Below are 23,318 nucleotides of genomic sequence, written 5' to 3'. Positions count from 1 at the left end.
CTCTCAACCTAAATCTTGTGTCTTTTTTTTTTTTTTTAAGATTTTATTTATTTGACAGAGAGAGAGACAGCCAGCTAGAGAGGGAACACAAGTAGGGGGAGTGGGAGAGGAAGAAGCAGGCTCCCAGCAGAGGAGCCTGATGTGGGGCTTGATGGCAGAATGCTGGGATCCCGCCCTGAGCCGAAGGCAGACGCTTAACGACTGTGCCACCCAGGCGCCCCAAATCTCGTGCCTTATACAGAAATTAATTCAAGATGAATTCCGGACTTCAGTGTAAACACAGAATTATAAAACTTACAGAAAAAAAAAAATTCCTCAGGATCTAAGATCAGGATCTAGACAGAAATCTTTTAGATCTGACACTAAAAGCAAGACTCATAAGAGGGAAAAAAATGGATAAATTGGACTTTATCAAAATTTAAAACTTTTGCTCTATGAAAGATTTTGTTAAAAAGATGAAAAGACAAGCTATAGAGTGAGGAAATATTTGCAAAGCACATAGCCAGCAAGAGACTAGAATCTGGAATAAATGCAGTACTCAAAACTAAAGAGTAAAAAAAAGCAAACAATCTAATTAGAAAATGGACACAAGAGAGGGCCTGGGTGGCTCAGTTGGTTAAGCGTCTGACTTTGGCTCAGGTCATGATCGCTGGGTCCTGGGATCAAGGCCCACGTCAGTCTCCCTGCTCAGCGGGGAGCCTGCTTCTCCCTCTCCCTCTGCCCCTTCCCACCTCGCCCCCCGCTCCGCTCACGTGCTCTCTCTCTCTTTGTCTCTCAAATGAATAAATAAAATCTCTTAAAAAAAGAGAAAATGGACAAAAGACATGAGCAGATATTTCACTGAAGAAGATTTCTACAGGGCACATAAGATATGAAAAGATGTTCAACATTATTGACCATCAGGAAATGGAAATTTAAACCACAATGAAATATACCTACACCCCTGTCAGAATGGCTAAATAAAAATAGCGACAATGCTAAACTTCTGGGAGCACGTGGAGAAACTCACCTCTCATGCGTTGCTGGCTGGAGTGTAAGATGGGATAGCCACTTTGGAAAACAGTTGGGCAGTTTCCTATAAAACTAACATGCAACTACAGTGCAATTCAGCAATTGCTCTCCTGGCATTTCTCCCAGAGAAAGGAAGATGTATGTTTACTCAAAAATCTGTACATGAATCCTTATAGTAGTGTACGGGAAAACGCCTCTGTTTTCCCCCGCCCCACACAACACTCTCCTTCACATCTGATCCTTCTGGTCACCACACGTGGTGTGGGTTTTCCCACACCAAGCAATTCAGCGACTCCAGCTCAGTGTCCCAGAATTCAGTTCAGTTCTGACACTGCCTACCTAGTATTAGCATCAGTCCAGGGTAAGGACTCAGTCCCACAAGATTGCCCCTTGACACTTCTGATGCCAACCACAAGTCCAGGTTGTGTGTGTGCTGTGCATGTGACTGACCAGCTCCTGGTTCCCTTAATTTACAAGAGTGGCCCCCAAAACTCAGGAAAAGAGTTTCTTTGCCAGATTACTGGTTTGTTACAAAAGGATACAACCCAGGAACAGCCAGATAAAAGAGATACATGGGGCACAGTAGGTGGGAAGGGGCATGGACCTTCCAAGCCCCCTCTGGGTGTTACACCCTGCCAGCCTCTCCACGTGTTCACCAACCCAGAAGCTCTCCAAACCCTGTCCTGTGGAATTAAAAAAAAAAAAAAAAGACTTATTTTGAGAGAGAGCACGCACGCAAGAGAGAGCATGAGCAGAGGGGCGGAGCAAGAAGCAGACTCCCGGCTGAGTAGGGAGCCCAATGTGGGACTCGATCCCATAGACCCTGGATGGTGACCTGAGCCAAAGGCAGACGCTTAACCAACTGAGCCACCTAGGTATCTTATATTCTGGATTTTTAAGGAAGCTTCATTTCATGAGCACTATTGATCAAATCATTGGCCATTGGCGATTGATTCAACCTCCAGCCTGTCTCCCCTCCCTGGAAGTCGAGGGGTTGGGGCTAATGTTCCAATCCTCTGATCACATGGTTTTCCCACTGGCAGCTAGCCTTCATCCTTAGGAGCTTTCCACAAGTCACCGCCTGTACCTACACTCAGGTGTGGTCGAAAGGAGCTTGTCATGAAGAACAAAAGACATCCGTGTCTCTCTTATCACTTACGAACTCCCATGGGTTTCAGAAGTTCTGTATCAGAAAAGAATATGAAGACTAAATACATGTTTCTTATTATAAATCACAATATCACAAATAGCTGTACTCCTACAAGCCCAAATTGGAAACAATGGAATTGTCCTTAGTGGGCGAGTGGTTAAACAAACTGTGGTACATGCATACTGTGGGATACTATCTAGGAATGCAAAGGAATGAACCACTGATACACATAACAACCTGGATGAAGCTCCAGATAATTCTCTGGAGAGGAAAAAGCCAATTCCAAAAGATTGTGTACAATTCAATTCCATTTATGTAAGATTTTTGACATGACGAAATTGTGGCCATGGGAAACAGATGAGTGGTTGCTAGGGGATGAAGGAGGAGGGACGATTCTAAAAGGGCAACAAGAGAAATCCTTGCGTTGACTTAAGTGTTTTGTATCTTGACTGTGTTGATGTCAGTATCCTGATGTGATATTGGACCAGAGTTCTGTGAAATGTTACTATTAGAGGAAACTGGATAAAGTACATAAGAGATACCTTTGCATTATTTCTTACTACAGAATATTGGTCTATAATTATTTTGAAATATAAGGTTTAATTAAAAAAACCCACAACATCTGCTTGCATTTACTGGGGATCCAGCAGGATAGTTATGGTAGATTGTAAAATCACTACAAATTCCTCCCATGCACACCTTTTTACTTGGTGACAGCAATAAACCCTTTATTATAAACTCCTCCTGGTGGGTTCTACCTGACATAATTCTCTGTGGTTAAGCCGCAACCTTGATATATAGTTAAGTTCACATACTTCATTTTGTATTTTATTTTTAGTCACTACTTTCAAACGTATTGATTTAATTTTGTTTCTGTAATGATGTCAGACATTTAGATGGCTCCAGACTCAACACCATCAAACATTTCCAATCCTGTCTCCTCCTTCCCCTTATTGGAAACCATTTTTATTAGTTTTTGGTTTATCCATCCATTGTTTAAAACATAAGCAAATTTATTTATTTACTTGTTCGCATTTATATTCTCCCTTTCTTAGAAAGAAGACACCATCCGATGCTTCGTGCTGCACTTTGCTTTTCTCACTTGGCAGTCATCATGCCAGGGCTGTTATCTGCAGCTGGACTTTGAATGAGCTGGATGTGTGCTAGGACGCAAACAGAAAGCAGCTCTGTGATTTCTCCCCGTTGGCTCTCCCATCTTATTCTTCATTTCCAATCCTGGGTGAAATCTCTGGCCATTCTTGGGGCTTTCCCAATCACTAATGGGTCACGAGTAGCATCCCTTTCCAGTGGAATATATAAACTCCAACTTTATTTAGGGCTTCTCCCTTCCCGCAGCTCAGACCCCCGAGTATTGGGACCCCTGCAGGGGTGTAATCCACTTCCCTCTTCTTTTCCTCCTCCTGCCCACCTGCCTAGCTGCTGGTTTGTACCCCAGGGGGGGAAATCAGAGACATTCTTGTTTGACAGCTGTACCTGTCACTTGGCGCTGAGGCTTTCTGGGTGTGGCTCTTTCCAAATGCTGCGGGTCTTGCTCTAGGGGGAGCGTCCTGGGTTCTATGGAGACCATCCCTCTCCCTAAGGATGTCTCACCTTAGAGTTGCCTTGACACAGATACCATCTCCGTTTGCTGTTTCTGTGTAAGTCCCTTCTCTGCCCCTCAGTTTCTTGGGAGTCACCTGGTCCCTCCACACTCTTAAAGTGACCCAGCCTGGCTTCCCTCTTTAGGCTCCACGTGTGACTGAGACCCTTTGCCTGTCCGCATTCTACTTTCCCCCCCTTGGCCAGTGCCCTTGGGATGGAGGCCCAATAAGAGACTGAGATTTAATCCTAAGGTTATGGACATGCCCAGGGTCCTGGCTTGTCTGCATTGCTGATGTTTTACAGTCTGACCCAAACAACACTTGAAGGGTCCTGTCCCACCAGGTGACTCTGGGAGATGGTATCGGTCTAGTAAAGCTTAGGGACAGTTCCCCCCTTCCCGGCTGCCTCTCCTAACCCCCCTCCCCAGCAGGCCATAGGGCCCAGCACCATTGAAATCTCATTCCCAAACCTCAGCCAGGCCCTGAACATATGTTCCACCATGAAAGGAACAATAGGACCTCCCGGCTTAATTAAGACCCCACAAAAAGCGCTCGGCTGGGCAGGCCTCATTCTCTGCTTTTGGTTCCTTTTTCCGCTCACCCCGCCCCCCCTACTTCTTTCTGCTGCTCCCTCTGTGGATGGGATGAAAGGCATCCCAGACCCTTGGCTCTGGCTCGCTCCCACTCCTCTTTTCTCATAGTCTGACCTCTCTCTACTCTTCCGAGCCCTGGAGGAGGAGAGGCTGCCCGAGTCCTGGTGCCAGACTGCCCAAAGCCCCCAGGTCCAGCTGGGAAAGCAGGCGGCCTGCAAGGACCTGCTTGGGTCCTAGTCCCCCTAGGGCTGCCACAGCCGGAACCCCCTGGTTAACCTGTGGGCTCCCCTAGCCTAGGCTTGCAGTCCTACCTGCGTTTTATTGGGCGGTGGCTGCATTGACTCTAAGGGGGGAACCCCAGTTCTAAGAGCTCTGTGATTCATCCTCAGGCCCACATCCACATGCTGTGAGGGCTTGTCAAGGGCCCAACACAGCACAGGTACATAGAGAATTTTTACGCTGAATGAATCTGTGAATTTTTATGTATTTAACAAAGCTCACGTGCTGTTTACTGTATGCCTAAGAGCTATTAATCTTCACATTAGGTAGTATCATCATCCCTATTTCACAGATGAGACCATGGAGGCACAGAGAGGTTAAGTAAATTGCACAAAGTCACACAGCTAGTAGGTAGCAGAGCCAGAGAATTCAAATCCAAGTCAACTGACGCCAGAGGCCATATCCTACCTCGACACGCTGCTAATGAAAGAATAGACCTGTTTGATCGCCACCTTGATAAACGCCCTCCTTCTTCAGTTCTGCTTCTCCCTCTTCCCTGTGCAGTTTAACAAATTGTTTTAAAGATTTTATTTATTTATTCGACAGAGATAGAGACAGCCAGCGAGAGAGGGAACACAAGCAGGGGGAGTGGGAGAGGAAGAAGCAGGCTCATAGCGGAGAAGCCTGATGTGGGGTTCGATCCCATAACGCCGGGATCACGCCCGGAGCCGAAGGCAGACGCTTAACCGCTGTGCCACCCAGGCGCCCCAACAAATTATTTTAAAGTGAACATCCATGAAACCGCCAACCAGATCAAGACATTGAACATTGCCAGGACCTCATAGCTTCCCCTGCCTACTGTGTGCGTGCTCCCTGTCGGACACAATTCCTTCCTCTCCCCTTGAGCCAACTCCTACATTGGGGCAATAATTCCTTTGCTTCTTTTTATATTTTTACCACCCACGCATTCATCCCTAAACAATATCATTCAATTTTACCCCCTTCTGATCTTAATAGAAATGGAACTATGCAGTAAGATTGATTTTGCCCTGGCTTCTTCTGTCCAGTACAGCATTTTTTAGTTGATTGAAGTAGAGTTGATGCACAACGCTACATCATATATGTATGGTGTACGACATAGTGTACGTCAGGTGTACGACACTGTGACTCAACATCTCTCTCTGTCATGCTGTGCTCACCGCAAGTATAGCTACCACCTGTCACCATGAAATGCTATTACAATACCACCGACGGTGTTCTCTATGCTATGCCTTTTCAATGGAGTATTTTTAAGATTCAGTTACATCGCACATAGAGTTCATCATCTTTATTACCGTATTCCACTGTATGACGCTACTACCATGAACTTTTCCATCTTGGTTTGATAGACACTTAAACTATTTTCCAGTTTCTATTATGAAAAATGCTTGTGCACGTGACCAGGTGCATATGAGGGTTCACTTTTGTGTCCTGGATCGTAAAGAATGCAAATATTCACCTCTCCTGGGCAATTCCGAATGGTTTCCCGAAGTGGCTGTGCCAGTCTGCAAATCCACCAACTGTGTGTGGGAACTGTCATTGCTGCCATCGTCACCGATGCCTGGTGTCATCAGACTTAATTACAGCCTATTTGGCGGGTGTGTGGTAGTGTCTCAAGATGGTTTTAATTTACTTTTCCCCGAGTAGCAATGATACTGACAATTGCTTCGGAAGTTTATTGGGCATTTGGATTTCTTCTTTTGTCATGTGCTCATTCAAACCCTTTGCCCACATTTTTATTGATTATCTTATTATTCATTTGTAAAGGCTTTTTATATTTTCTGGGAGGGAGTCCTTAGTTGGCTATATGCACTGTAGAAACCTTTTCTTGGATAGTAGACATTTTACTTTTTAAAAAATAGTATCTTGATCAATAGGAGTTCTCACTTTTACTGTAAATCTAATATATAAAATTTATCAAACATTTTCTTTATTGTTGTCACTTTTTATAACATATTAAGAAAATTTCCTCTACTCTGAGGTCTAGAACGTGTGTATGTGTATATATATGTCCAGATTCTTTACCTTGCCTTTCATATTTAGGTCTATAATACACCTAGAATTTGTTTTTGGTACGTGTATAAATATGTGAGGTAAGGGCCCAATTTCATTTTATTCTTCTATGGATACCCAGTTACCACAGCACCACTTGCTAAAAAGATTATCTTTTCCCTATTGTTCTGCAGTTTTGTTACCACAAATCCCAGTTTATGGATTTGTTGCTAGATTCTATCTATTGGTCACTTTATTATTCTTATACTTAGATCACAATGTCTTCACTTCCATAACTTTAAAATTGGTCTTGGATGCCTGCTGCTGGGAATATGGGGTAAATACGCTTTTCCCTATTGTCCTATCAAGTACAACTAACGACCCTGGATATTATGTATAAAACCAACACAAGGAGACTTTGAAAGATGGAGACAAGAAGGCAGACTGGTTGGGGACTTTGGGATCTGCGGAATGACACGACACAGGGGTAAATTCCCTGCATTTCCCTTTTGTCTTATATATCCCGGATAGGAGCTACAGAGGCTAGAAACCTGGAAACAGTTAAGGGTACAGACCATGAAACCCCAAAGGAGACTGCTCCCTCTAGCAAAGTACTAGGAAAGGTACCTAACAAGACAGAAAACTTTTAGACAAAAACTGTACTATTCTAGCAAACACCACAGAAAAGAACTGTGGCCCCATCCACACCTGCAAGGGCCAAGTGGGGAGCTTAGACTTCTACCCTCATGATGCTGTAAAAAAAGAGAAGGACAAGTAGGGAGTCACTTTCATCCTCACTAGCTGGTAATGAGTCCCCCCACCTCCAACCCATGGTATCTGTGGAGACCGTTTGGGGAATAGAGACCCCCATTCTCACCCAGCAGTAATGAAGAATGTTGCTCCTCCTCTCAGGCCCCTGCTTGGGTGCCAATGGAGAGTAAGTGGGAAACATGGACTTCTACTTCCCACCTGCCATTAATGAGGCAGTGTCCCTCCTTCCTCTGCTGGAGTAGTGTCAGAAAAAGCCAGTTAAAGCAGAAGGTTTAAATAAGAGGCAGAGTCTCATACCATAATATGAAAATGTCGAGATTTCATTTGAAAATCACTTAAAATCAAGAACCAGGAAGACATCAAATGAAAAAATCTACGTTGTAGATGGACAGCAGAATGGAATCAGTAAACTGGAAGGTGGAACAATAGAAATAACCCAATCTGAACAGTAGAGAGAAACTACTGGGGAAAATAAAAGAGAGAGAGAGAGAGAGAGAACAGAGCCTTGGGGACCTGTGGGGATTATAATAAAGATCTAATATATATGTCGTTGAAGTCCCAGATGGAGAAAAGAAAGGAAGGGTGGCTGCAAAAGTACTTGAAGAAATAATGGCTGAAAACTTCCCAAATTTGGCAAGAGATGTAAATCTAAAGTTCCGAGAAGCAGAATGAATTCCTAAGAGGATAAATCCAAAGAAGTCCATCCAAAACACATCATAATTAAACTTCTGAAAACTAAAGACAAAGAAAAAAATAACTTGAAAGCAGCCAGAAGTAAAACAGTACCTCACCCACAGGGCCTAACAATTCTAATGATAGCAGATTTCTCACCAAAAAACCATGAGGCCAAGAGGAAATGGCACAATATTGTTTTAAGTGTTGAAAGAAAGACTGTCAACCCAGAATGCTGTATCCTTCAGGAAGCAAGAAGATATGAAGACTCTCTAAGGAAAGAAAATTAAAATAAATTGTCACCAGGAAACCTACTCTAAAAGAATGGCTATAAGAAGTTCTCCAAACAGAAAGGAAAAAAGTAAAAGAACCTTGAGATACCAAGAAGGGAGAAATAACATGGTAAGCAAAAATATGTGTAAATAAAATAGGCTTTCCTTCTTCCCTTGACTTTTCTAAATTATGTTTGACAGTTGAAACTAAAATGATAACATTGTCTGATGTGGTTCTGAATATATGTAGAGGAAATATTTAAGACAATTACACTATAATTGGGAGATTAAAGGGACATAAAGGGAAGTAGATTCTTACACTTCACTCAAACTAGTAAAACGATGCCACCAGTCAGCTATGATAAAGTTATGTATGTGTAATGTAATATTTACAGTAACCACTAAATAAGTTAGATAAAGAGATATAACAAAAATACTATAAATAAATAAAAATGGAATTCTAAAAAATGTTCAAGTAACCCACAGGAAGGCAGGAAAACAAAAACAGAGCAATGAAAAACAGAGAAAACAAACAGAAAACAAAATAAAATTGACAGGCATAAGCCCTAACATATCAATAATTACATCAAATGTAAGTGATCTAAATACATCATATAAAAGATCAGCCGAGTAGGTTTAAACGTATGTCATCTGTAAGAAACTCACTTCAAATATAATAATATAGGTAAGCCGAAAGTAAAATTATGGAAAAAAGACATATTATATAAACATTAATGAGAAGAAAGCAGGATAAAGTAGACTTCAGAGCAAGGAATATTACCAGAACGATATTATACATGACGAAATAGTCAGTCTACCCAAAAGATATCACCTGTGTACACCAAATAGCAGAGCTTCAAATTTGCGAAACAAAAACTGGTAGGACTGAAAGGAGAAGTAGACAAATCCACAATTATACTTAGAAACTTCAATACCTCTCGCTCAATAATTGACAGAGCAACTAGATAGGAAATCAGCAATAATACAGAAGAACTCACCACCACCACCAACCAACAGCATATAATTGAGATTTATAGAATATTCCACCTGAAAGCAGCAGAATATATATTCTTTTCAGTCACCTATGGAATGTCCACCATACAGTTTCCTTGGCGGCAAAGCTGGGGATCAGTGACATCATCTCCCTGGAAGGCAAGCCTTTGTGAGCCCCCTCCACCCCCTGCCTGGGGCATCTGGCAGCTACAGACCTGCCCATGGGGGGTTGCAGGCTGCCCCCTTCCTGCCAGACCAGAATGGCTGAGGGGGATCCCAGCAGGTAGAGGGCAATCCCTTCACCCCAGCGGTCCAACATCCCTCTCACCCCCCGGACCTTCCTCCTTCCTCTATCCCAGACAGTTCTGGTCTTCCCAAACTGCTTTTGATCTTCTGATTACTCTTGGACTGAGGTAGACCTAGTTCTCCCCAGGCACCCCAAATCTCCTCCTGGACCTCCCCTTTCTCATGCTGCCAACCTCTAACTACGCTAGTGGGAAAAAAAAGTTTGTTTTTGACCATAAAACAAACCTCAACAAATTTTAAAGAATTGAATTCATATAGAGAGTGTTTTCTGACCACAGTGGAATCAAACTACAAACCAGTAATAATAGAAAGATAATAAGAAAAGTTCTAAACACCTGAAGATTCACTCTTCTAGATAACGCATGCATCGAAGGAGAAATAACAAAGGCATTTAAAAATTCACTGAATGAAAATGAAAATACAACATATCAAAAGTTGTAGGCACAGCTAAAGCTGAGAGGGAAATATAAACCAGTAAATGTTTACATTAGAAAACAGGGAAAGTCTCAAACAAAGCATCTAAGCTCTTACCTTAAGAACTTAGAAAAAGAACAAAATAAATCCAAAGCAAACAGAAGGAAAGGAATACCAAAGCACAGAAATCAGTGAGATTAAGAACAAAAAATCAATAGAACAATCAATGAAATAAAAGCAGATTCTTTGAAAAGAACACTAAAACTGACGTCTCTCTAGCAAGAGTGAATGGAAAAAAGAGAGAGGGCACAAATAGCAGTATCAGGAATGAGACATGGGCTATCATAGCAGAGCCTGCGGATACTACAAAGATAATAAGTGAGTATTACAAACACCTCTACAAATGTGTATTTGACAATGTAGACAAAGTGGACCAGTTCGCCAAAAACACATTACTACAACTCACTCAATAGGAAAGAGAATTTGAACAGCTCTATAATCATCAAAGAAATTGAATTCATAATTTTAAAACTCCCCCAAATAAATCTCCATGTCCGGATGGTTTCATTGGTGAATTCTACCAAACATTTATTTTTTTTTAAAGATTTATTTATTTATTGGGGGGAGGGGCAGAGGGAGAGGGAGAGATAGTCCCAAGTGGACTCCGTGTCGTGGGGCTCTATCTCCTGACCGTGAGATTACAGCCCTGAGATCACGACTTGAGCCCATACCAAGAGTTGCACGCCCAACCAGCTCTGTCACCCAGGCGCCCCTCTACCAAACATCTAAAGAATTAACACTAATCTGTATAATCTTTCCAGAGAATAAGAGGGAACACTTACTAATTCATTTTATGAAGGTAGTATTGCCCGGACAATAAAATGAGACACAGATAGTACCCCCCAAAAGGAAAACAACCTTCAATATGCTTCATAGAAATGGATGTAAAAATCCTAAACAAAATATTGGCAAATACAATTCAGCCATTTATAAAAAGAATTACACGGCATGACTAAGCTAGACATGCAAGTGTGATTCAGTATTTGAAAATCAGTATAATCTACCACACTGACATATTAAAGAAGGAAAATCACACAATCAATTCAATCAATACAGAAAAAGTATTTGACAAAATTCAATACCTATCCATGATAAAAATGCTCAGAGAAATAGAAATAGAGAGGATATTCCTCAATTCGACGAAGAGCATCTATATATATATATAAAAAACCCTACAGCTGATATTATATTTCATGGTGAAAAACAGTGATTTTCTCCTTAAGTTTGGGAACAAGCAAGGATGTCTACTTTCACTATTCTCATTCAATGTAGAATTGAATCGGAAGTTCTAGCCAGTGCATTAAGGCAAGAAAAGGAAATAAAAAGACATAAAGATTGGAAAGGAAGAAATAAAATGGTCTCTATTTGCAAATGACATGATTGCTTACATAGAAAATTCCAATACATCTACAAAAATACCTAGTACTAGTAAGAGAGTTCAGCTAGGTCATGGAATATAAGACAAACATATAATAATTCATTGTAGTTTTAACATACTAGCAATTAACATAAGGACAGTGAAATCTAAAATATAGTATCATTTGCAATCATTTAAAAATGAAATACTTGGGTGGAAATTTAGTGAAACCTGTCTAGCACTTATATGCTGAGAACTACACAGTGCTGATGGAAGAAACAGAAAAAAAGATCTAAATAAGCAGAGGGACAAAGTGTGTACACGGACTGGGAGATTCCACAGAGTAAAAAGATGCTAGTTTCCCCCAAATTGTTATACAGGTTTAACACAATTCCTATCAAAATCCCAGTAAGATTTTTTGTAGATATAGACAAGATTATTCTAAATTTTATATGGAAAGACAAAGGAGCTACAAAAACTAAAACAATTTTGAGGAAGAAGAATAAAAGGGGAAGAATCATTCTTATCCAATTTCAAGAATTATGATCATGAAGACTCTGTGATTCTGCAGAAGGATAAACACATAGATCAATGGAACAGAACAGAGGACCCCAAGCACATTTTTTGTTAGATTAATCCTGGGGGCTTTGTATATATTTTTTAAGGTCGTATTTCATTTGGTATTATTTTTGTAATTTATTCTTCTAACTCTGCCGCTTGTATTTAGGAATACAATTGATTTATAGACAGTAATCTGACTAAAATGTCTTCTTAATTCCAATCCTTTATTTTGGATTTTCTAGCTACCTAGATGGAGGTCTAGTTACCTGTCAAACCCTGGTGGAGGGGAGGGCTCAGTAAGGAAAAGACAAAAGGGGGCTGGGAAGCTGAAGGACGTTCGGCTGTGCCTGCAACATCAGAGCAAGTGGCTATCTCACAGTAGAGGAGATTAAATTTCCCCCCACTCCAGCTGAATTTGTTCCATCTTGGGTTCTCCAGGAAGCATACTCTGAGACGGAATTTGGAGTTCAGGAGATCGATGAGGAAGACAGGGTTGAGCAGAGGGGAAAACGAAGTTATGATACAAACCTGACCACCTCAGCCAACCTCAAGAGGATCTCTGGAGCTGACACAGCCCGTGCATATCTCCCATGTCCTTTGTCATGGAATGTGGGCAGCCTGTGGAAGGACTTGACCTTGGGCGAAGCGTCTCTCTGCAGCAGAGCAACCTGTGTGAAGGGGCTGACCGCTGACGTTTCCACGGGTGCTCTCCCAGAAGTTAGAGCAACATGTCCCTCCCTGGAGGGGGGTCTGGCCAGCACATCTTCCTATGTCCTACAGCCCACTCTTCGCACCGTTCAGATCCACTTTCTGAGGACACTGGTGGATCGCTCTTCCTGAGAAATACTAGTGGGACAGACTACAGTCCCCTCTGTTGTAGGTGCAAATGATCGTCTTCTCTCTCCTCTTCTACCCCTCAGCAGGCACCTCTATGGGTCTCAGTGACTCACCTGCAAGTGTGACCCAGATCCTTGTCCCTGAGGGCTCTGAGCTTCTGGTCACGTGGCCTTTTGAGGACAGAGCTGTTGCATTGTCCTTTACCACTACACTCAGGTAAAGGACAACCAAGAGGCATCCAAGTGGACCATCTGGGTGCCAAATATGGTTGTCCTGTCTCCTCCCAGTGACAAGGACCTCCTGCCAAGACAATGTCTCCTCCTCTTGCCTGCTAATTTCCAGAAACAAGAACCTAAAGTACTCAGGCTACACCGTTAGCTAATAGTTCAATGGGATTCTTGCTATGTTCTCTACACTGGTGTTCCCCGCTTTGGGGTGCAGGACTTCTAACTTTGCAGAGCCCAGAGTTGTGGGTATGGAAGGCACAAATTCCCCAAGAGGGTCATTGCGCATGATGGTAAGTGAGGCCACTGCTGCTTCCATGCCTGAGTTCCTGAATCCAAGTGTTTTCCAACTGGAGACACAACAGCTTTATGGGCCTTTGATTTAAGGTATAGAATGTATCCCTTGAGGATGGCACACCGTTCTCCCTGAGTATTGTCTCTGAGTTGGCCCTGGGCTGGACCTTCAGTGTGCCATTCTAACGTTCTAGTAGGCCAGCTGGTGTAGTATGTGATATAACCAGGGGATCCCATGGCTATGGGCACACTAGTGCACCTGCTTTGCTGTAAAGTGGGACCCTGGGTCTAATGCCATGTTACATGGGATCCTGGACCAGTACATTAAACATGCTGGAGGCTGTGTGGGGCTGGGTGAAGCCCTTCAGGCAGGAAAGGCAAACATACACCTGGAATGGGTGTTTCTACCTTCTAGAATGAATTTCTGGCCCTTCCAGGGTAGAAGGGGCTCAATGAAGTCAACTTGTCACCAAGTAGTGAGAGGGTTTCCTTGGGGATTGGTGCCATATTGGGTGCTTGGTGTTGGTCTTTGTTCCTGGCCTTTGGATAGTCAAAGGAGGCAAGGGACTGTCATTGTGACAATGTGCCCTGGGCAGTGTTTCCTGTTTGGGGCTTGGGGCTTGGGGCTTATTACGCAAGCTTATCCTTGTTAGCTAAGTGGAACTCACTGCTTTGTATCTGAAGGAACTCTCAGTTTAGCGGCAGCCATCTGGCCTGGAGGAGCGTCTACTGCAGTTTTTTAAAACCGCATATTAGTACCTACAAGCTTGAGTGCTTATTAAGTAACCTGGCACGGAGATATCCACGCTCCACCTCCTCGAGGTTCCGATCCAATTGGTTTGAGCACCAACAGTTTATACAAGTTCCTTTTGGTGATTCTAATGTGCAATCAGGGTTGAGAACCACTATATTCATGGATAGCGAAATAGAGTGAGATCTTGATCAGCACTTCTTTCCCTTAAAAATAGAAAATATCATGGTATATCTCATGTAGAAAGGGTAAATATTGCTGCTGAAACTTCTGTTTCACATGAGTGTGGCTACTAGGTTGTGATGTAAAAGGTACTGGACCAAAAGAGTTTGCAAAGCCACTGGTCTAAAGCAGGGTGTCTCAAACTTCAGCGTGTGCAAGAGTAAGTGTGCAATGATGACCGGAAGAGCGAAAAGCACATTTTTACTGCACACCTGCTGGCAATAAGGCATGCTGAGGGACCCAGGCTCATGCTCATGGCATTGGGTGTGGGAAGCACAAAATAAAGAAGCAGCAGAGAGGGGACAAGCCTGAGAGGGAGGGGGAATCCGGGTTCATTTGAATCCTGGCTCTACCACGGACCTGGAGCTGGCCATGTAGCATCTCTCTGAGTCTCAGTTTCTTATCAGCAGAAGGGAACAGTCACACTTATGCTTCCAATGTCATAATCCAACAGAATGATGTGGTCTCTAGAAAAGCACTTTGGAAAGCACAGGGACTCTGCACACACAGGGGTTATTATTATTACATGGAACACTCAGAACTGAAGTTTGTGCTGTTGGCATAAAAGTTTGGGGGGATTTAGATTGGGTGGAGAGGGCCTTTAGGCAGATAGACAGGCCCAAGCCAAGCAGGATTCTGGGTGATGGACTTCAGGACCAGGTGGGTGTAGCTGAGGCGTGAGTTGGTAAAAGTGTGCTGGGGCCAGATTTGGAGGGTTGTCAGAGACCGCCAATGACTTAGGTCTTGTTGGAGCAGACAATAGGGAGCCATTGCAGGCTCTTGAGCTGGTGGAGACACCTGAAGGAAGTGGAGAGGTAGGAAAAAGTGACTTACAGCCTTCTGAGGCTGTTTTAATTGGTATTGATAGGTCTTTTCCACGTCTAGTCAAACATTACTGCCTCCGAAAGCTGTTCTGACCTTCTCTAGAGAAATGTCCTCCTCTGGGCTCTCACGGTTATCTCTGGCTGGACTGCATCTCTGGCAACAGTTGTACCAGCTCAAGACTTCCTGGACACATCCCCAGTTCCCCCAGCCCACTCAGGTCTCTCCATCCTTGGGGATCTTAGGTCGTGACCCCACTTGTGGGGCTCTGTTCATGGAAGGCAGTGGTTCTCAGATCAGGCTGCTCATTAGAATCACCTAGAATTTGTTTTTTAAAATGTCTCCACACTTAGGTTGCATCCCAGATCCATAGACTTGTCACTTCTGGGGTGGGACTCGGGCACTGGGATTGTTTTTAAACATCCCAGATAATTCCAATGTGCAGCCACTTCTGAGATCCGCAGACCACCTCTGACAATCAGGAATCCTGCCCTGGGGTCACCCCTTCCACATATGCACACTAACCCCTGCATCGGAGTGCAGGAAGAAGGCATTAGGATTTCAGTTTTATATCTATCTGACATCCTATCCTTGTTTCGGGTCCATGCGTTACAACTGACTTACTGTAGCGGAGCAGGGGTCATGACAGCAGGGATCCACAGCCCCGAGTGCTCACCGAGCCAGGCTGTACACAAAGTGCTCAGTGCTCTACAAAAACCTGGTGACGAACGTGCCGGTATTATCCTCGTGTTACAGACGAAGGAACTCATACCAGAGAAGTTGAATGACAGGCTCATCATACCACTAGAAAGCAGCTGTGCCAAGATTCAAGCCAGGTTGGCTCTAGCAGCCATCTTTTATCCACAAGCCCATAAATAATACACAAATGGGATACGGGTATCAGGGGGACAAGCTCAACATTTTTTACTGGTAAGGTTTCATAATCGAAGAATTAAACCAGGATAGCAGATGATGAGTCCTTAAGGCAAGGCCTACATCTCACCCTTCGTTCTGTTTCCCTCACCAGGGGCCAGTGGGCATCTGGGTCCTACTATATACTCAACAAATATCTGCCTGCTCCCAGAAACATCTACTGACTGATAATCATGGCCAATGTTTATCAACACTGGCCATGTGCCGGCAACGTTCAGTCTTAATCTTTGCAACAGTCCTGTGAAGTATGATTATCCCCATTTTGCAAATGAAGAGACTGAGCAGCCCAGTAACTTGCCAGAGTCTGAAACCCAAATTGTGGGACTATAGAGCTCATTCTGTCTCCCTGGTGAATGGGCTCACAGGGAACAGCTTAGGAAAGTCATCAGGAAAGAGGCAGAGGTTGATTGTTCACTCCCTTGGCAGCTAGCACTCTTCCCAATTATCCTGCCTGAACTTCTGGCTCTAGCTCAAAGACTGCCTCCTCCAGGAAGCCTTCCTTCCTTCCTTCAAGCTACAGTTATTTGCATCTGCCTTGTGGTTCATGCCTTTCTTTCCCGCTGGAGTTGGATCTCCCTGAAGGTAGGGTTGGGTCCTACTCAAGAGCCATCCCCCCATTGGGCTCAGCAAACTCTCACGGTGGGTTAGGCCAATATCATCTTTCCACCCAGGGCAGAGGGTCTCCCACCTTCTGGGTTTTTCCTCCATGGGCTCCACCTCCCTTTCTTCCTCCTGTTCTTCTCCCTCCTCCTTCCTGTCCTCCTTTCTTTCTCTCCTCCCCATCCTCTTTTCTCCCTCCCTCTTCCCTACTCGGTGGCGCCCCCTTCCTCCCTTCTCCCCGCCTTGCGCCCTCCCCGGGCACGGCAGCTGCAATTCCCCCCGCGGCCTGCAGAGGGGGCCGCGCCGCTGCGGCGCGCGCTTCCTGTGAGGTCAGGTGGGAGGAAGCGGCCTCAGAGCCGCCGGGAGTGGACGCCGCGGAGGCCTGGAGCCGCGCCGGCAGGTCGGTGTCCGGGCCCCGGGCGAGGGCAAGCGGACGCGCATCCCTCCCCTCCCCGGGGCCGGGCTCTGCAGCTGGGCGGTGCCCCCTCTCCGCAGCCCGCAGCCAGCCCCCCCACCCCCGCCCCTGCCCTGCAGCACGCCCCCCGCGACCGCCCCTCCCGCCCCCCCCTCCCCGAGTCAGGTGCTCCCAGCCGGCCGCGGCCTCAGCCCACCCAGCGGGCTCGGGGGGACAAAGCCCCGAGGGACGGCGGAGCTCCGTGACCCGCTTGGCCTTTTGCAGGAACCAGCGGGCTTCAGAGGGGGGACCCGCCTGTCCCAGGCTCTAGGCCAAGGGCAACAGACCACGGGCTCTTAACCCCTTTTGGCATTTGTGTTACAAGTGCTTTTCAGAATTTAGGTGAAAACTGTGGCTCGTCTCCTGAGAAAAAATGGCTTTTACACAGGCTCGGGGAGAGCCCTGGAAGGACCCCACCCCCACCTCCAGCCCACGGACACCCTTGGGGTCTGCGGACTGGGGCCCTCCCAGAGCCCCAGCAGCACCCCCCATCCCCTACTTTGGGCAGGCTGGCCCCGCCCCCGATAGCAAAGGAGGGACGTGTTATCTGAGAGGTGAGGGGCGGGTGAGGGGCGTGCCTTCTGCTGGCCGACCTGTGGCCCTGAGCGCGGGCAGGGGACCTAAAGTAGGTCTGAAGTGGGCCCAGATCCTCTCTGGGGAGAAGGCCCAGGTCCTTGGCATTTACTCCTAATGGGCCCTTTTTTAACGGATGGGAAACGGAGACACCGGGTATCTTGGTGTCCTGGACTCCCTGTTTAGAGCCCAGAGAAGGGCCTAGCGCCAGAGTTCCTGGCTTCACGTTCTGTCTCGGTTGCCTGTAGATGAGGGGTCCCGCGCAAGCCAGTTAGATACCTCTCTGGGTCTCTAACTGTACCTAGCTCCCCAGAGTGTTGGGAGGTGTGAGATGGGCCTGGGCTGTAGCAAGGGCTCTCATCCCTGTGCTTGCTGGCGGTGCTGGGTCACAGAACTTCCATCGCCAAGGATCCTTTTGGTAGTTTTCCCAGTGGACTCAATGTCTGGAAGATTTTCATCTGTCAAATTATGCATTTATTTCTCTCCTTGTAATTCATCAGTTGCAGGGTCTGCTCAGTCAGGGTAACCAGCGTGGTTCCCACTGAGGGCAAGCATCTCCTTATCTCTGAGAAATTGTTTCTTTCAGGTTTTTGAGGTCTGAGGAAAGGCGCAGCCCAGCAGGGACCCATCGCTCCTGGGAGGATGGTGCGGATCTTGGCCAATGGGGAAATTGTGCAGGATGATGACCCCCGCGTGAGGAACACTCTCCCATCACGCAGCAGCACCCCTCGACAGGTAGGCGCCCAGCGCCCTTGGCAGGGGAGCGGCTGGCCTCCCGCCCTCCGCGTCAGTGACTCCTGAGCAACCAGAAGCTCTCTTGCTGGTCATTAGGCTTCTCTGGCCAGAGCCGTCTTTGCAGAGAGCCGGGCTAAGGAGCCTGAGGGTCCAGACTTGGGGAAGATCGCAGACTTCCTGCAATCCGCAGTAGCAGCCGCCCGCCTCCGCAGTTCTCGCTCTGCCGGGCAGCCTTCTAGACCTGGGATCCAAGAGCGCTCTCCCTTGCCCTGGCTAAGCCCGCTGGAGCCAGCCTCTTTCTTTGAAGAGTGTGCTGGCTGAGAGAACACTGGAGAAAGTGGAGAAGAAGAGCCCACGGCCACCCAGTGATGGTGTTAGAGGGAGGAGCGAGGAGTATTGGAAATGGCTGCTCCCAAGCTCTGCCCTAGGGTCCAGCCCTCCTTGCCCCCTTCCTCTCTTCTCTGACCTGGGCACCTTCTCCCTGGCAGGACGTGGGGAGTACAGCCTGGCACCTTCTATACTCCGAGAGCTTGTGACTCAATGGCGGGGATCCCTGCAGGGGGGCATCCGGGGATTGCTGAGGAAGGGAGGTGTGGCCCTCCGGGGGCTGGAAGGGAGGGCGGGGGCCAGCCCAGCCCAGAAGATTCCCCTGTTGCCTGATACCTCAACTCCACGGACGCTTTCTCTAGATTCATTTCTCTCTCTCTGTCTTCACCTTCCAGAGCTTTCTCAACAGGGGCCATGGTGCCCCCCTGGGGGGTTCCGGCCCTCGCCAGCAGCAGGCGGGGGCTAGGCTGGGTGCTGCTCCGTCCCCCTTCAGTGATCTCAACCGGCAGCTGGTGAACATGGGCTTCCCCCAGTGGCATCTCGGCAACCACGCTGTGGAGCCGGTGACGTCCATCCTGCTTCTGTTCCTGCTCATGATGCTTGGCGTGCGTGGGCTCCTGCTCGTGGGCCTCGTCTACCTGGTGTCCCACCTGAGTCAGCGGTGACCCTGGGAGCAAGCGGGGCGGGCACGTGGGAGAGGGAGTTCTGGGGCCGTGGGGTGAGAACAGGCACACGGGGAGGGTCTGCTTGTGCCCTGCAGGCACGCGCATAGAAGGTGTTCCCCGGGGTGCGTGAAGCCTGAGGCAGAGGAGGCCTCCAGTCCTGCGTTCCCGAGTGCTGGGTGCATACCCACCTTCCCTTGAGATGTTTCTAGGTAGTATTGGGCCTGCTTTAAGCCCAGAGTCAGCAAGAAAGGGATTCCCTTTCCAATTCTTTTCCAATCCTTTTATGCCAAGAAGAAAGTCTCAGCTTGGTGCCAATATGTTCTCAAGCCTCTGGAACTCGTGCATGACTTCGCCTGTTACTCGGGAGAAGGCCTTGGGCTTAAGGCTGTTGGGAAAAGTTTCCAGACTTTTATAGCTGTTTAGTTTTAATGGTCTATTTTTAATTGGCTACCTTGTATTTATGACAAGTCGTACTGGCATACGTGGTGGCATTTTCAATAAATAAATTTAACTGAAAATGAATCCGTGTGAAGACATTCATAAGCAATTGTATGGCTGTGTGGACATCTGGAAGACACGAAGGTGGTTGAGAGTGATTGGGACTGGGAACAGGGTGGAGGTGGCATCTGACGGGGTTGGGGGTTTGGGAGCCTGGAGGGGGTCCGGGTAAAGCCTGGATGTGGGCCGCTTGTCTGATGCTTGGATGACTTCTGGCTGACTCTGAGATGTCAGCCTGGTGGGGGGTGGGGTCCTCTGGCCAGAATGGCCGATGAGGCTATGGGGTCGGCACAGCCGGGGTGCAGGGCTCCCTTGCCCAGGGGCTCTGACTAGAGGCTGCTCCGCCTCCCTGCTGGGCCGCATCCTCCTTAAAAGCCAGGAGGTCTTGGCACTGACTACTCCATGCGTGTGGGGTGAGGCTGCCCTGCTTCTCAGAGTGGAGGCCTTGAGTCGTGGCTGGGAAGCCCTGGGTCTGTGTGGAGTTCCTGCTGGGGGATGACTGAGGGCTCCGGGCCCACAGCGGTCAGAGGGAGGCTGGCTGAGCCTGAGGCTTCCCTTGTCAGGGGGCGAGGTGTTGCACCCTCCTCTTAGGATTCTTCTGGGGTTGGGGGAGGAAGGCAGGTTTGGGCGGTGCTTCTTGAAGGCCAGGGCTCTGGAGCCTACCATCATGGGCGTATGTGCGGAGGATGGGGGCGAGTTTGAGATTGAGATCCATTCTGTCCCTGCCTCCCCTGCCCCCCCATCTACCTCCGTGCTCCTCCTGTGCTCCTCCCGTGCTCCCCGCTGCCCTTGAGGGGGCTGGCGGCCTTTATCGCAGACATTCCTGAGGGAGCTTTGCGGTGTTGGAACAGGACTCCTTTCTCCGTGTTTTCTGTGTCTTGATTTTTCAGCAGCTGTTGGAACATGGCTTCCCTTCATGATGGGCATATGGAAGGGAGGGTGCTGGGCCCTTGCGGGCGGTGCAGAGAGGGGAAGGAGGGAAAGGAGCGGCTTCCGCGGGGCCTGGGCGAGGGGAGGTGGTGCCCAGGTCTGGCTGGGGTCCCTGCTGTCCCCGTGCTGCTCCTCCTGCCCCGCATACCTGCCATACACTCGCCCAACCCCCACGTTCCTGTGGCTCTGGCCTGACAGTGGAGAAGGAAGGACCCTGCACCGCACTCCCCTTTCCCTCAAACTGCCCCCACCCACCCCTGCATGGCCCTTTGGGGCCAGGCTTTCCCTTTCTTCTTTCCTTGCAAAGCTGTGGGATTCTGAGAAACGAATCTTGAATGAACCCCCGATATATAAAGTTCCTTTAAGGGGTATGAATCCGGGGCCACAAATTCAGGGCTGAGAACTGTCTTTTTTCTAGAATTTCGTTTTTGTTCCCAAAGCCCGAGCCTTCTGAGGAGAATTGAGGGTTCTTCAGAGAAGGCAGGGGAGACCAGGCTTTTCCTCTCGGGCCCTGACTAGAAGTAGACTGCGCGGGGCAGGCCTGGGAGGTGAAAGCTGCAGCTACCCCCCCTTCCCCGGACAGATGCCCCTCCAGAGACTTGTTAGCCAGCCTGAGGGAAGGGGTTGGGGGCTGGAAGTGGGTTGTTAGAGAAAGAAGTGCTGTTTCTTGTCCAACACACTCGGTACAGACCCAGCGGAGCTGCTCTGGTTCAGTTGGGAGCCCGCCTCCTGAGCCTTCTTTCTTCCCTGTGCCCCTGGGCTCTGGGCAGAGTTTGCCAGCTGTGGCTCTGCTTCCCTTCTTCAAGTCCTGGGTCTGAAGCCCGCGCCCAGCCCGGCCCCCAGGCAGGGGCAGTGTGGAGAGGGAAACTGCCCCCCCGGGTTGTGCGGCCTGTGTAGCAGGACGTGTCTGGGGGCCGTTTCCCTGCCTTTCGTCTGACTGGCCTTCAGTGAGGCTTTCACCTGCGGGACCGAGAGATCATGAGAAATCACGAGAGATCACGGGAGGTCACATGTGAGCAACATCTGAGCAGGGAGAGGCTTGTGGCTCCCCGTGGCCGGATGCAGAGCCCAATGAGCCTTGGATGGTGGGCATCCTGGTCCTCGTCCTCCTGTCTGAGGAGGGTGGGTCCTTCTTTCTCTGCTCACCACCCCCCCTGCCCTGCCTGCTGTGTGACAGGACCCCCCAGACTGGGCTGCTTTGAGGGCAGATTTCAGGGAAGGTTTCTGTTAATCTCCAGGGATAATCCTTGAAGCGCTGTGTCTCCGCGTCAGGTTGGATTTTCGGCCTGGCTGCCTTGGGAGAGCTGCCTCCCACAGCATGTGAGCCATGGCTTGGCTCTCACCAGGCCTTTGCCGCCTCTGTGGGGCTGGAAAGGGGAGCTCCCCCTCCCCCTGTGGAGTTATGTTGACTCCGAGATTCGAGATTCGGGCTACTTGGTGAGCGGGGCTGCCTGGGTCTGACTGCCTGTTCCCTCTCCTTCTCCCCAGCTACCCAGTCTCCTGAGCCCTCCTTCCATAAGTTCCAGGGCCTTTGCTCTCCAAACCCTACCTCACCCAACCACCTAGCTAGCCTGCAGGTGGAGGCCGCGTTTTCATCTTTCCATAAGAGATACCAAGCCTGACACTGGGCAAAATGGCAGCCCCAGTTTCACCAGCTTCCCCGGGGAGCCCTCCATTGCCTCTGGTCTCTCTCGGACTGGGACCAGTACCGGTCCCTTTGCAGAAGTCCCTGACGAGGGACTCTGGCTCTGTGAGTTGAGGAAGAAGCCTTGGTGTGGTGGTCAGAGCCTCTGCCTTCGGATGCCTGACCTTGCGGGCAGGGAAGCCTACACCACCCTGGCCAGCTGGGCCCCAGACGAAGCCCGTCCGGGTGCGGGCCCGGCTCTGCTTGGTGGGTTTGTGACCTTAGACCATTCACTTAACCTCTCGAGAGCCTTGTTCCTCGACTCTAAGAAGGGACGGTGATCTGGGTCCATCCCGCCTCTCGGAGCCTCGGGCTCAAACTTGTGTGGTGGCCGAGAGACGGGGGCGTGGAAAGGAGGGGCTGCAGCAGCCCCCACGCCTCCACCACAGAGGCCGCGCCTCGGACCCCAGCGCCTGTGCCGTGGGCTTTGGCCCAGAGTGGCCACGATAGCCCGGGCCCCCCAGCTGGCCTAGAGCTGGGCTCTGCAGGTAGTGTTGCCCCTCCCCAGCTGTGAGAGAAGGCAGCTGATCCGAGCGCCTCCCGTGAGGACAGGAGGGACCTGCTGAGCGTGCTGTGCCTGACCCCGTGCTGGGCACTCGGCGTCATGGTGGCCACCAGAACTCTGTGACTTAGGTACTATCTGTCATCTCTAGTCCCCTGCGGGGCACCCTGGGGGGCCTTCCTAAGTTGCCTGGGGCCCTGAGTGAGCCAGGGGGTGGAGCGAGGATCAAACGGAGGCCAGAGCCCACATTCTGGAC

At 48.4% G+C, this 23,318-nt stretch overlaps 1 protein-coding gene across 1 annotated transcript; it reads left to right on the top strand.

Annotated features, from left to right (window-relative positions):
• Positions 1 to 16,987: 16,987 nt before the first annotated feature.
• On the top strand, positions 16,988 to 19,970 carry FAM241B (family with sequence similarity 241 member B). The gene is made up of 3 exons (XM_040624779.1): positions 16,988 to 17,094; positions 18,308 to 18,456; positions 19,179 to 19,970. Exons 2-3 carry the CDS (start codon positions 18,364 to 18,366, stop codon positions 19,446 to 19,448), a joined length of 363 nt encoding a protein of 120 aa, XP_040480713.1. The 5' UTR covers positions 16,988 to 17,094; positions 18,308 to 18,363; the 3' UTR covers positions 19,449 to 19,970.
• The last annotated feature ends 3,348 nt before the right edge of the window (positions 19,971 to 23,318 follow it).

Source organism: Ursus maritimus, unplaced genomic scaffold (genome assembly GCF_017311325.1).
Source record: "Ursus maritimus isolate PB19 unplaced genomic scaffold, ASM1731132v1 scaffold_7, whole genome shotgun sequence".
NCBI classification, from domain to species: domain Eukaryota; kingdom Metazoa; phylum Chordata; class Mammalia; order Carnivora; family Ursidae; genus Ursus; species Ursus maritimus.
The sequence above is the reverse complement of the archived record's forward strand: the minus strand, read 5'-3'. Positions and strand labels throughout refer to the sequence as shown.

What these genes read in the sequence shown, in the direction of transcription:
- FAM241B (XM_040624779.1), top strand. Translation starts at nt 18,364, where the DNA reads ATGGTGCGGATCTTGGCCAATGGGGAAATTGTGCAGGATGATGACCCC. An exon ending in GCAGCAGCACCCCTCGACAG is followed by an intron (nt 18,457 to 19,178) that starts GTAGGCGCCCAG and finishes TTCACCTTCCAG; the next exon opens with AGCTTTCTCAACAGGGGCCA.